Here is a 15,287-nt window from a genome sequence, read left to right as displayed (position 1 = left end):
ATATCTTGTGTTTAAAGAAATGGACGAATATCAAAGTCCTCATTTAATCCTCTAGGGGACAACGTGTCTAATGTATAAATCCAAAAGGCTTCACGCTGTAAAAGCAATTTGTTGATATCACCTCCGCGACGCGAACACTTCACTACTTCAATACCTATGTACTGAAGAGTGGAAACTGAGTGTCTTGAATCTGCAAAGTGCTCCTTAGAGAAACAATGTCTTTTTCCTGGAAGAGGGCTGAGCAAAATTTAAAAGCAGTAAATTTCCCCATTGAAACAATCTGTTCTCCGGCTTATAATACTTAAACTCATAGTTCCTTTTCTATTGTTTGTTGGCAGGTAATTTCCACACCAGATCATTTTCAGAGCAGAAGGAAGGAATTTGGCCTTGCCTGCAAAAAGCGTCTGCAGAAAGTGGCCCTTTCAAACTCCACTGACATTCATACTTCCCTCTCAGAATTCACACACCTGTTCAAATAGCCAGCCTCAGTGGCCATAAAGAGGAATTGTTCACCGCCATACTCTTGCAATATCATGTGCAGTATTTCAGAATACCCTAGAGAGAACTTATTTTAGACTCAACATAAACAAGATTGTAATGACTTGTTTGAAGTCTGACCATCTGGCCATATGCTGAGGCTGGTTTCATGTCGCGAAAAAAATCATGCCTCAGCAAAACAATCTGGATGAAGCACATGTCTGGTGTCTGAGTTTCTGCCTGTCTATTAAATAGAGTTTGGTAATATGTCTCTTTTTATTATTATTATTAATGTTTATTTCAGTTTTAGTTGTTTTAGTTCAAGTTAAAGTTTAGTTCAAGTTAAAATCAATCAATCAATCAATCAATCAATCTATCTATTTAAATTTTAACTTTAGATAACTGTACGAACCCTGGAAGCTTCATATAATACAAATATTTTATTTTATTTTACCAATCTTTAAATACATTTTGGGTAAATATAAAATCCATTTTCTAATAATATTTTGGAAAATATATTTATATATATATATATATGTTTCAAATATATATTAAAATCTTTTTAAAATCATACTATATATAACAATGTGACGTGTAGATTATTTATATATCATTGTAATTGTAATTGAAGTCATTACCTTCCTGACAATTTTCTAGTTATTAAGCTAATTACCAGTAGATTCATCACTAATTAATCGTTACTGAAGTATATAGTCATGTTTTGTAGCCAGTAATTTTTAAACCCTCCCTGAGCATGTTTGAGACATGACATAATTTAGTGCCAATACATTTTTTGTTCAGTCCTTCATAGTTTGTGCTTTATACTCATTTCCTACACACTGATTAAATCCTAATACGGGAATAAAACAGTTCTGCAAACAACAGATGTAAAACTTTTGTGTAATCTTTCACAAGGGAACCTGAAACAGGAAGCAGCAGAACTTCTGCACTTTTGAGACAGAGAAAAATATGTGACCCTGGACCACAAAACCAGTCTTAAGTCGCTGGGGTATATTTGTAGCAATAGCCAAAAATACATTGTATGGGTCAAAATTATTGATTTTTCTTTTATGCCAAAAATCATTAGGATATTAAGTAAAGATCATGTTCCATGAAGATATTTTGTAAATTTCCTACTGTAAATATATCAAATCTTAATTTTTGATTATGCATTGCTAAGAACTGCATTTGGACAACTTTAAAGGCAATTTTCTCAGTATTTAGATTTTTTTGCACCCTCAGATTCCAGATTTTCAAATAGTTGTATCTCGGCCAAATATGGTCCTAAACAAACCATACATCAATGGAAAGCTTATTTATTCAGCTTTCAGATGATATATAAATCTCAATTTCGAAAAATGGACCCTTATGACTGGTTTTGTGGTCCAGGGTCACAAATGTGTTCTTTTATATTTAGACCTATGCTGTTGTTTTGTGATTTTACACAAAAAAACATGTTGTACACTGCTACAAGTGCTAGAATGTGTCTAAAACAGGGCTCTGCCTGGAGAACTCATGCCCGGAAGATAATGCTTTACTGTCTTCTGACTATTATCTTTCTCACTTTCATAAACTTTTATTTGCTACAAATGTTTTTATACTGTATTTATTTGTTTGTTTTTTGGTCTACTCATATCACAAGCAGTGTTTCAACAGATTAATATATTTGCAAAGGTGTCAATTTGTCGCACTAGATGTACAACTTGTTTCACTTTATTATCTGAAAAACATAACCTAAGATTCTTGTACAAATTATTTTGAAATTTAAGACACAAGTTTAAATGATTTGCATTGCATTAAACAACAAAACATCAAAATCCATTACTGATAACCAGCTAGTCGAATGATTATTTTAGTGCATGAAGTCATTTCTTCTCCAGACAGATAGATGAGCAGAGTAACCACAGATACATTTCAACATATAATGTTAGATAATCAGAAATTGTCCAAATACATTTGGTCTTTTTGAACAGTTCTGCCTTTTTTAATAAATGAAAACTTAAACTTATTTTTGTGAAATACTTTGTTTTAAAAATGTGCTTGTGTATATTTCAGAGCAAATTTTGTATCTCCCCCCTCCCCCCCAAACAAAAAATTATTATTATTATTATTTTTTTTTTTTTACATGTAACATTACGGTTAATAACAAAATAAAATAAGTTTTATTTAAAGGAAACAAAATTAGTTTGGTACTTTTGTCAGAACGTAGGATTACTATGATAATTTGTCATAAAAGAACAGATGACAGATGACCAGCTTGATTGTTTTGTAAAGAGATTTTTTTTATCATACTAAAGTGTATTATGTGATAATAATAAAAAAATAAAGAAATAACAACAGCAATTATTATTATTGTTGTTGTTATGAATATTTCGTTTTTATTGTTGTTGTTTATGTATATTATTATTATTATTAGTATTATACAACAACAACTTTTATTGTTGTTACTCCCATTACTATTATTATTATTATTATTATTATTATTAATAATAATAATAATAATAATAATAATAATAATTTACATTTATTATTATTACAACACAGATAATTAGGTTAATTGTTTTATAAAGATATTGAATTTTTACTTATTATTTTGGTATATTAAGGTGTTTTACAGATGATAATATACACAAATAATAATAATAATAATAATATTAATAATACTATTAATAATATTAATAATAAGCTAATATTATCATTAATAACAATAATATTTTATTCATTTATTTTTTTTATTATTATAATTTTTTTTCCCTGGTTGTGTCTATTCAGGGTTAAATCCAAGTACTTTTTGAGGCCATTAACTGAAATGTGTATTGTTTTAATCTAGACACCACCTTCATTTATGAATCATTTCTGAGGTCTAAATATGTTTTTGCTAAATAAATATATAAATAAAAGGGCAACAGGAAGCAGGATTAAAGATGCTCCATGTGGCCTTGATTTTAGTCCGAAAGCAGAGTGAAGGAAAAGAGGGAAATAGTTGTTGACTGACGTCAACAGCCAGCAGTGGAAGTGCCTTCCTTTTATAGACATGCTCTCTCTTTGGTACATTCCTTACTCCAGCAGCGCTCATCCCAGCAGTCCCAGAGAGGAGAGGTCCTGCTTGCTCGTGACGCAAAAGCACAGACAGTGAAGGGAGAGATGAGGGAAAAATCTCACTCTTAATCTTTAATTTTACTTTTACCTTTACCCTCTGGCCATGGCAGGGTGTGGTATGGTTACATAAAGCCTTACAGATATTGTAGCGTATAACTATCACAACTGGATATGTGAGTTTATACTTTAGCATGGTAAAATACAAACAGGACACTCCGAATGACATATAATATCCCATTTGATGTAACTCAAGGGCTTAATTCATATTTTCTAAAATAGGCATGTTTTACAGGAAGTTTACATAGGATTGTAACATTGGAAATGGAAACACTCCCTCCAGTTAGCAGCGAGAATACTTTACCACAGATGCAATACATTTGGCAGCGAGCGACTGTGATTTAAGCAATCTCTCGCTCGGCTCTCATATTTTCAGCCACATGTGTTCCTTCCACTCTCCTTGCTTGGGATCTGACCTCATATTGTTCTTGGCAGGCGAATCCTTGACAGGCTTAGACAGCAACTTGCACAGGCAGAATAAAAGCCAGATGCGTTTCCATGACGCTGTGGACGTCTGCACTGAGCGAGAGTTGTGCAATTCCCTTTATGCTACTTGAAGCAGAAAAGCAATTTCCACAATCTTAACCTTGCCCCAGCAAGAGACTTTACAGCCCACCTTGAAACCCTGAAACCACGTGGATAACGTGAAACCCTCTTAGGACTTCCTGCAAACTGAATATCGCCTATAACCTGATTGTATTCCTTAAAGAACTATTCCGGGTTCAATACAAGTTCATTAGACAGTTCATTAGTACAAGTTCGTTGTGGCTTCATGTTGATTACCACAAAAAAAAAAAAAAAAAAATTGAATTGTTTTAAGGCAAGTTTTAACATTTTAAAGTGCCTTATGTAAGTTTCACTTTTTAAAAAATTGGCGCTTTTACTTCCATTGTAAGTGCCTCACTTGAGTTTTGCCTTGGTTTTAACCATAACGAACTGAAATTCTTTTGTGGTAATCAACATAATGCCATAATGCTGTCGGCTGAACTTTATTTGTATTAAACAGATCATAAAATTCCTTTAAGGCAAGTTTTTTAACAGACTTTAAAGTGCTTTATGAAAGATTCGCTCCTGAATTGGCCCACTTCCATTGTAAGTGCCTCTGTAACTTTTTGCCGTTTATTTATTAAATTTTTTTTTATTATTAAATGCTGTCGATTGATTATTTCTATTGACCTCAGACCAGAAATTTTGTTTAATGCAAGTTTTAAGAGATTTTAAATAGTTTTTATATAAGTTTTACTTCAGGAAAATTGGCCCATTTACTTCCATTGTAAGTGCCTCACTCTATACTCAAGCTTTGCCGTTTACTTTGTGGTAATCAGTATTATGCCACAAATGCTGTCAACAAATGCTGTCGATTGATTATTTCTATTGACCTCAGACCAGAAATTTTGTTTAATGCAAGTTTTAAGAGATTTTAAATAGTTTTTATATAAGTTTTACTTCAGGAAAATTGGCCCATTTACTTCCATTGTAAGTGCCTCACTCTATACTCAAGCTTTGCCGTTTTTTGACAAACTAATTACTTTGTGGTAATCAGTATTATGCCACAAATGCTGTCAATTGAGCACACCAGAAAATCCCTTTAAGGCAAGTTTTTACTTCTGAAAAATTGGCCTATTTACTTCCATTGTAAAAGTTTTTTTTAAGAAAACAACAGACAAGTCAAAATTTCTTTGTGGTAATCAGTATTATGCCACAAATGCTATCAGTTGAGCTTTATTTGTATTGAACCCGGTCTGTGAAATTCAAGTCCACTGACATTCTCGATTGCATGGATCAGGCCATTTTTGTGGTAATTTGATAAGGCAAGCTTATAAAATCTAACCGATGGAACATTAACAGAAGTCTGTGCTCCGTTTTCTTTGACATTTCTATTCATTATGCAGTCAGTGAACATAAACGTATTGCAACAAGCAGGTTAAACATTAGACATCCAGGCTGTCACTAACACTGTGCATTGTGTCTTGAAACAGGTTCGTAAGCAGTTGAAAGGTTAAAGTACTTTATAAACCACTATGGTCTGTTAAACATTGATAGAATGGGGTGGACGGCTAACTTACCAGAAACAAATTCAATCATGGCTTTTGTTTTGAACAATGGCTTACACATTTATAGTCTAAGAGTTAAACAGTAAAGTTATGTCATAGCTTATAATATCAGTTCAGAAATTATGAATTCCACATCAATCCTGAGACTATAGAAGTAGAAGGAAATTAACAAAACATCAGTTTTGATCGTCTGACTTTAGGTTTGCTGCCACAGTAACCCCATGGAAACTGATTGTTGCTGTCTACTTCCTTTTTTTCTTTGTTGCTTGTGAGACCTGCTTCCTCATGGCTTTTCTATGCATTGCTATTTATTGAATAAAATTTCACATTATATGAACATCTCATTTGGTTTCTTTTCATTTGTGTTCCTAAATGTTACCAGATATTCAAGATTCAGGGGATTCAGATGTAATAATCTACAAATTAACCATCGAGAACTCATGTTGATGAACTATTAATCTGAATTTCAGGGCTACATGTGCCACTCGATGTCTGTGGTGGGGATAGTTCACCCAAAAATGAAAATCCATCATCGTTTACTTACCCTGTGTTGTGTTTCCTTCTTCTATGGAACATAAAATAATATATTTTGAAGAATGTTGGTAACCAAACAGTTGGCGGTAGCCATTGACTTCCATAGTATTTTTCTCCCCCCATAGACGTTAATGGCTACCGTCAGCTGTTTGGTTACCAAGACTCATGCATGTTTAAAACAACTTGAGGGTGAGTATGATGACAGAATTTTCATTTTTGGGTGAACTATCCCTTTAAAGTGCATATTTTGTTCAAGGAAAAGGCAAAAAGGATGGATATGGATATGTTTTAGTTTAATTTTAAATATATAAAAGTGTGATAAAACCATAAATATAGTATACCATAAATATAGAGGTTAGTGACAAAGGGCCGTTTGAGAAGTTATTTAATGTGTGGCCTTTTGTAACTATGTACTTCCTCATCGAAACTGCTGACTCTATTTGGAGAACTGTGTGTTTCCATATATTTTTTGTAACAAGTCTAGAGGAGCTAAAAAAAAACAAGTGTGTCTGACTGCAGTGTTTGCTATATATTATTTTAAGAATCATCAGCATTTTTACCTTTTATAAAGTTAGTCACACATGACTAAAACGATTTCAAAGCAAACCTGTTGAACAAATGTGACTTTTTAATGAAACTCCCATTTAAAATTAGCAGGGTGTACAGTATGAGCTGATAAAATAAGCTTCTTTTCTACCCAGGGAGAGCTGTCAGAGTACAGAAGAGCATTAGTAAACAGTGAGGTAATCACAAGCCACTTACAGTTATTGCAATTTCAGGTCTGGCTTTACTGTGCTGTATTACAGCTGCCACTGTTTGCTCTGTGAAGCGCACCAATAGCGTCCTAAAGCACGTTGAAACGTTGAAAGAAGAGAGAGGGAGAAGACGGGCCATTTGTGTGTCCGTCTGGTTATTTGCTTTTACTGGACTGCCACTGTTGTTATGGTTACACATCCTGTGTGTGTTCTGGCGAAGAAGACGAGCGCAGTGAAATGGACTATAAAGTCCATAATTTAACTCTTAAATGTGACAACAGCTTCTACACCACAAATTTTAATAATATCGTAACTTACCCAGAGAACTACAGACTTCTATCAGATGGAATGACAGAGCAATTTTCTTGTCAATTGAATCAGATTTTCCTGTGGCATTTGGCAGGGCCCACACTTCCTCATTTGGACCACATTGCGACATATGATATCTTAAAGTGCCATCTTCCCACACATGACACCGTTATGTTTATTTTGAGTTATGGTAGTCGTTATTTATATATTTCACTTATCAGGATGTAGATAAGTTGTGAAGTGTGAAGATCACATAATGTTTTTAGCTAAAGCACTTTTAGGGTGGATCACAGAGGTGGGGTCTTTTTTATATTTCATCACATATGTCTTGTAACAATATGAATAATACAGAGAACAAAACTAGCCACTTGTGCTTTTTCTTGAAGAAGAGGAGAACTTTTTTTTTTTTCATTCTTCACATATTTATTTTACTATGACCTAAACAAGAAGAACTTTTAAACTACATTTTTAACATAAATCTGTCTTCACAACTGTCACCAAATGACATATGTGTAACAGACTGTTGAGATGACATCTTAAAGGGCTAGTTGAAAGATTAAAAAAGATTAATAAATTATAATAATAAAATTATATATATATATATATATATATATGCATGCATAATTATAATAATTATTTTTTTTAAAGGTACACCTTTGTTTATTTACCCCCGAAAGGTGCATATTAGTACCTAATATGAGGTGCTAATAGTACATAACACCTCAAGTGTACATATTAGCATCTTAATGGTACATATTTGGGTACTGCCCCAGTAACAGGTTTTGTACTTTTTTTTCTGAAAATGAATAATAAATGCATTCTTCAAAATCTCTACAGAAGAAAAAAGTCATACAGGTTGTTGCTGTGGCCTGTGGATTGCTCTCCTAGTGGGTTTGTGTGGTGCGATTCTTTGTAAAACTTTGAAACAGTATGTATTGTCAAAAGCACTATACAAATGCTTTTAAGTCATTTGATCAGGTTGCACAATAAGCATATGTTTGCATATTGGGATGTCTTGTTTGCATTGGTTTATGAAAAGGTTAAGAGAGGCTCTGGTCAGTTAAACATTAAGAGTTATAAAGGGGTTCATTAACACGAGTTTAGTTCAAATGTATTCAGGTTCCTAATTCTTTAACATTCAACGTAAGTAGCAGGCAATGCGAAGGTTTATGTAATGCACGGCACTGCCATGCCGAATGAAAAAAATATACAAGACAAACTAATAAATTATAATAATAAAATTATATATATATATATATATATATATGCATGCATAATTATAATAATTATTTTTTTTAAAGGTACACCTTTGTTTATTTACCCCCGAAAGGTGCATATTAGTACCTAATATGAGGTGCTAATAGTACATAACACCTCAAGTGTACATATTAGCATCTTAATGGTACATATTTGGGTACTGCCCCAGTAACAGGTTTTGTACTTTTTTTTCTGAAAATGAATAATAAATGCATTCTTCAAAATCTCTACAGAAGAAAAAAGTCATACAGGTTGTTGCTGTGGCCTGTGGATTGCTCTCCTAGTGGGTTTGTGTGGTGCGATTCTTTGTAAAACTTTGAAACAGTATGTATTGTCAAAAGCACTATACAAATGCTTTTAAGTCATTTGATCAGGTTGCACAATAAGCATATGTTTGCATACTGGGATGTCTTGTTTGCATTGGTTTATGAAAAGGTTAAGAGAGGCTCTGGTCAGTTAAACATTAAGAGTTATAAAGGGGTTCATTAACACGAGTTTAGTTCAAATGTATTCAGGTTCCTAATTCTTTAACATTCAACGTAAGTAGCAGGCAATGCGAAGGTTTATGTAATGCACAAAACTAGCCCCTTGTGCTTTTTCTTGAAGAAGAGGAGAACTTTTTTTTTTTTCATTCTTCACATATTTATTTTACTATGACCTAAACAAGAAGAACTTTTAAACTACATTTTTAACATAAATCTGTCTTCACAACTGTCACCAAATGACATATGTGTAACAGACTGTTGAGATGACATCTTAAAGGGCTAGTTGAAAGATTAAAAAAGATTAATAAATTATAATAATAAAATTATATATATATATATATATATATATGCATGCATAATTATAATAATTATTTTTTTTAAAGGTACACCTTTGTTTATTTACCCCCGAAAGGTGCATATTAGTACCTAATATGAGGTGCTAATAGTACATAACACCTCAAGTGTACATATTAGCATCTTAATGGTACATATTTGGGTACTGCCCCAGTAACAGGTTTTGTACTTTTTTTTCTGAAAATGAATAATAAATGCATTCTTCAAAATCTCTACAGAAGAAAAAAGTCATACAGGTTGTTGCTGTGGCCTGTTGATTGCTCTCCTAGTGGGTTTGTGTTGTGCGATTCTTTGTAAAGCTTTGAAACAGTATGTATTGTCAAAAGCACTATACAAATGCTTTTAAGTCATTTGATCAGGTTGCACAATAAGCATATGTTTGCATATTGGGATGTCTTGTTTGCATTGGTTTATGAAAAGGTTAAGAGAGGCTCTGGTCAGTTAAACATTAAGAGTTATAAAGGGGTTCATTAACACGAGTTTAGTTCAAATGTATTCAGGTTCCTAATTCTTTAACATTCAACGTAAGTAGCAGGCAATGCGAAGGTTTATGTAATGCACGGCACTGCCATGCGCCAGTGTAACACTCAATAAGATCTTACTGCACTCCATTAAACTGGCCAGCTCACAGATCTCGAAGCTGAGAACATCACAGGAAACACAGGACAGATTGAATCTCTACAGACAGCTATTGGTTGCTTCAGACTTTGTTTTGTTATATGCATCTGGAGATTCAGGTCAGATCTCAGTGTTGTTGTGTGAAATATCTTTGTGTATGCCACATATGAACTTAATCCTGCTTCAAGTATTTACAAAACAGCATTTTTTTTCTTAGGCATGTGATGAAGTGATTTTGAAATGTAGGCGGGTGAGGAACACTCTAGGTGATATGAGTTTATATTTTTGTGATTTTGTGGTGCATTTGGCAGAGGAAACATCAAGTTCAGTACAACTGTTTTTTCCCACAATTTGCATTTATTACATTATTTTGGTCAAATGAAATCGTTTCCATTATTTTGTGTCAACACTTTTTGAATTTTTTTCAAAGGCCATGACACATGTTGATAAATAAGTAAAAAATACATTGCTATACCTTCAATAAATACTCAATAAATATATTAGTTAGGTCTATACAATTACAATTACAAAAAAACAAAACAAAAGACATTGCAAATGAAGCAAACTATTCTACAGAAATACTGTTCTGTTACAGTCCCTGATAAAAGACAAGTTTCCTTGAGTAAGGACCCAACCAGGGTTGTCAAAACATGAACTTGACAGCTCTTGTTCAATATAAATATATTGTTTTTAGGTTTGTTTAGTTTTCTTGTACAAAACAGGTACCTAACATCATAATGCTTTGGTTAAAATGCTACATGGAAACATTCACCCGGTATTGATTTGTAAAGTGCATTCTTTGTGAGTGAATGTATGGTCATTTTCTCAAGTTTATCACATTGTTGGTTGATATACAAAGGGTGCAAATTATTTGGGGAACTGACTTCTCCCAAAAACGGCTAGAAATTCCTTTAAAAAGCCAACCCCCTAATTCACACACTGGATATATGATATATACATACATAATTAATATATGCACATATATATTTGACACAAGCTCTACTTATGCCACTAGCATAGGTTATGATATTTTAAGGCACTTGTCTGCAATGCTCACTGCCAAAAAACGTTGAAAAGCAAGAAAAGCATAAGCAAATGGAAGACAATATCACAGAAAATAATAGGCTAAAACACCATTATAAAAACAATGCCTGCTTAGGTTTTGGAGGGCAGCTTGGTATCAAAATAATCTCCTTTAACTATATATATATATAATAAATTAACAGTATTAAGACTCGTTGCATATTATATTTGACTGATTGAATGATTGGGAAGGAATGGCGGTAAAGTCCTTAGTCAGACACAGACATCCGAGCGAAAACAGAGAGGCGCTTCCCGCTCGAGCCGTCGAAGGTGGGTGACTCAGAGCCGCTCGAGCTGCCGGTGCTGCTGTAACTTTCGCGGTCTGACAGCGAGTCTTCTGAGGAAAAGCGCTGCAGGTTGGCTTTGCTCAGGTCTTCCTTCATGTACAGCTCGTTGCTGGAGCCCTGGAAGTTATTTCCGTGTCCGCAGACACATCGTGACCGAGGCTCTGGCGTGAAGGGCGCGTTGTTGTAGATATCTCCGGTACTGTGACGACTGAAGGGGAACATGTCTCGAGAGTCGCTGAAGACTGGGGACAAGATGTCAGCGGGAGGTGGAGAGACCGAAGGCGCACGGGTGAAGCCCAGGGGCTCGTATAAAGTCGGGGGAGAGTTGCTGCGAGTGAAACCGGCGAAGCTGACGCATTGACGCAGCTGACGCGGGTTCTGGTCGTCCCCGTCCAGAGAGTTTTTCTCCCCGTGGATGAAGTGACAGCGGCTTCCGTACGGACAGTATCCAAACTGGTAGAAAGTGCGACAGGCTTGAGTTTTGTATTTGGGATGGCGGTTTAGACCTCGCAGCTCGCTCTCGCCGTGGGCGAACTGACATTTGCTACCGTATTTGCAGCTGCCGTGGTCTTGAAAGCTTCGGCACAGCTCGGTCTTGTACCGGTTCGAAGGCAGGGGTGCCAGGGGAGGAAATCCGGGCGGTGGTGGGACGTCGTGGGGCTTCATTCTGTTGAAGGTGTCAGTCAGACTCATGGATCGGTCTACTTTAAGGGGAAACTGGGCTTTGCTTGGCGCTCGGTCGCTCCGGGAGTCCGCCGGCCAGACGTCGTCGGTGAGCCGCTCGGAGCTGATGCTCTTCGGTGCGAACGGGCGGGATAGTTGTAGAAACGGCTCATCTAAACCCAGGTTGATGAGATTCTGGAAAAAAAAGAATAACAATATGAATCAGGAGAATGAAACACACTTGCCAATTCTAACACGGTCCCAAAAGGAAAAACAAACAAACAAAAAACAAAACAAAAAAACAAAACACACGTAAACTCAATTGAACTTACCCGTATGAGACTTTCGCCCAGAGTATCGGACATAGTGAAGTGTTGTTGTGAATGAATGTTGCTGTAAGAAGTTGCGAACGAGCGCTTGAAGCGTTATGCTGTGTTCATGAGGCTCCCAGTGCAGTTTTATGCTCACGAGAAAAGAGAAAAAAAGGGGGGAAAAAAACCCAAGTGGGCGGGGCGATAATATTCCCGTACGCCGCTCCTACCGATTGTCGACGTTGTAAAGCACGCCTTCAGTATTTTTAGCCAGTGGCAAAAAAACAAAAAACAAAAAACAAAACAAAATCTGTTTCACCAACAGGCTAACCAAGAGAGTAGTGTGATTAATTTACAGTAACCTGTCGTGATAACTGCCCCGACAGACGTTTCCCATGGCCAATACAAAACCCCGTTTTTTGAGAACGATACTGTTTATGGCTTCCAGCATTTTCTTACTACATTACTGTGGGACGAAATAAAATTCACAACAGGTTGAATTAATTAAGACCACCTTATATATATTCAGTGGTCAAATGTTTATGAATAATGGCCGAAATTGACCTCTCCATGTAAGGTATATAATTTCAACTCAAATCAACTATCTATCTATCTATCTATCTGTCTATCTGTCTATCTGTCTGTCTGTCTGTCTGTCTGGCTGGCATAATAAACTGGAAAATGCACAGTCAGAGAGTTATTATTACAAAATAACATTTTCTATAGATCACTCTGTCTGGGTATGATTTGTAATAAGTACCAGCTGAATGTCCTTACATATAGTTTCAGGATGTTATGAATGTAATTTGTTGTGGTTTGGTCTTTTTATTCAATAGCACAAGTGTCTATGACAGCAGTGTAGATGACAGTCGGCTGGGTCCTGGTTTCATTTTTGTGGTATCAGTCTGACTCATGTTGTATGAAGGCTGCGCCCCTGCGCAGTTCTCCATGATAACTGAAAATACCTTATTTGTATTGAAAAGGCAAATCACTAGGCAAAAAGCACATTAGATTAAATAAGGGAGGCCGGGACTACTTTTTACACTATAGGGGAAAATAAATAAATAAATAAATACATATATACATACATACATAAATAATATACAGTTAATTTAACTTTTGTGACAACATGCCCCAATAGCAGATAATGTTATTAGAGTATATGAGGTAAGTTGTCACATGAGAACCTACCATTAATCAGCACATAAGCAAAATGTAAAATATAACATACAAATATATGAATACATTATGTTCTGCAATTAATCAATTATAAAATGTATAGCATTTAATATACATAAAAGACATGTGACATCTTATAACTAATTTTTTTTTTTCTTTTAGAACTATAATAAAAAATAGGATATAGAGTTAATTTAGTGTTTTGTGTACGTTCATAGATTTTCTGAATCTTATCCAAATGAATGCTGTTTTTCACTTGTTTAAGAAACAGTTATAAAAATATTATGAAACTAATTTTAGTTTGGAGGATAAAATAATATATATATATATATATATATATACAGTATATATTTTTATATTTATTATTATAGTTATTATTATTATTTTACTGTGTTTGAAACCGATAAACATTTATGCTGTTATGCTTTATTGCTTTAAATGCATGCTTTACTGAGACAAAGCATTGTGTCAACTTCCCATTGTGACAAATAGCCCCAGTCTCCCCAATAGAATTTATATTTAGAATGTTCTTAAGTGTAGGTAAAAAAAAATAAAAATGTTCTCTGAACTTAAAAAAAAAAAAAAACAGAGTTCTATTTTATATTTTTACAAAAAATGGGAACGTTTCTGAAAAACATTTTTTGATTGTTCTCTGAACATTCTGAAAGTAATGTGTAAAATTTATGTTATAAGAACTCCCAATGTTCCATAAATGGTGTATAACGTTTATGTGCTAACATTTTGAGAACGTAATTAAAGCTCTGATAAATTTGAATGAACATTCTATTGTGGTTATAGGAGGAATATTTGTTCATAACTTTGAGAGAACCTTGCCAGAACATTTGCCAAAGTTCTGAGAATGTTCCCTGTTAGTTGGGAAAATAATGGCATCTGTGTAATGTGTGAGTATGAGCGGTCTAAACACTTCACAACCAGAGAAGCACAAATGTGAATCACTTCACTTGTGCACATTCATTGCTGATTCCTCTGGAAATTTGAGCAAATTTTGCCTTCAGTTGAGGTGTTGACTGCTATTCTTTTGTTACATGGGCAACTTCATCAGTAGTTGCTGCATTGACTAAGGCAGCTAAAAACAGGCACACCATCTCATGTTCACTTAAAAATAGCTGCCTCTCTCCATGACTTTGTCCAATTTGGCTGGGCATGGATGTTAAAAATGGTGCATGAGACATGGAAATTCTCGCTTGTGTCATCAGACACATTTCTTTAGGGATCTTGGTTCCCTGTTTTCCTCATTGGCAGCGTTCCCACAAGTACGGAAACTCTTCCTCATCAACCATCAGTGGTTTGCTTTGCTTGCTCATGATCACATGCTCGCCACGGCATGTATTCAAACAAACATATATAGACGGTTGCACAGATGGTTTGAGCTTTCCTTTCAGTGAGCAATAGCCTGTCACCTTTACCAGTGTGAGGGGATTTCCTAAATGGAGCTATTAGGCATTTTATTACTCCACCTAAATTAGAAATTGAACCCACATTATTTTCAAAACTAATGTGTGTTCTTTGTAGTGATGACTTAATTGGGCCTAATTTAATATATGCTGCTACATGTGTTGGCTTGTAATGTGAGAAGTAGGAGCTATGGGAGGCTCTTCGCACCAAAAGAGACATACTGCCTTGTTAGAACATGAGATCCTGGGCTTGTTTTAGTGTTACTAATGTTTAAATCATAACATTCATAAGATGTGTGTTTGATGTCCAGGTTGTTGAAATTTTACTAATGTTTAAATCATGTGATCAT

General features: G+C 34.8%; 1 protein-coding gene across 1 annotated transcript; it reads right to left on the bottom strand.

Moving 5' to 3' along the window:
* Window positions 1-10,336: 10,336 nt before the first annotated feature.
* On the bottom strand, window positions 10,337-12,479 carry LOC107749641 (tristetraprolin-like). The gene is made up of 2 exons (XM_016564799.1): window positions 12,365-12,479; window positions 10,337-12,227 (listed from the first exon to the last, which is right to left on the bottom strand). Exons 1-2 carry the CDS (start codon window positions 12,395-12,397, stop codon window positions 11,292-11,294), a joined length of 969 nt encoding a protein of 322 aa, XP_016420285.1. The 5' UTR covers window positions 12,398-12,479; the 3' UTR covers window positions 10,337-11,291.
* Between the last annotated feature and the right edge of the window lie 2,808 nt (window positions 12,480-15,287).

This window comes from Sinocyclocheilus rhinocerous, unplaced genomic scaffold (assembly GCF_001515625.1).
Source record: "Sinocyclocheilus rhinocerous isolate Xijiao unplaced genomic scaffold, SAMN03320098_v1.1 scaffold1101, whole genome shotgun sequence".
Taxonomy (NCBI): domain Eukaryota; kingdom Metazoa; phylum Chordata; class Actinopteri; order Cypriniformes; family Cyprinidae; genus Sinocyclocheilus; species Sinocyclocheilus rhinocerous.
The sequence above is the reverse complement of the archived record's forward strand: the minus strand, read 5'-3'. Positions and strand labels throughout refer to the sequence as shown.

Bases quoted from the DNA above. Each gene is read 5' to 3' on its own strand.
- LOC107749641 (XM_016564799.1), bottom strand. From the start codon at position 12,397: ATGTCCGATACTCTGGGCGAAAGTCTCATACGG. The intron at 12,228-12,364 runs GTAAGTTCAATT...TTTTTTTTCCAG, and splicing joins TGGGCGAAAGTCTCATACGG to AATCTCATCAACCTGGGTTT.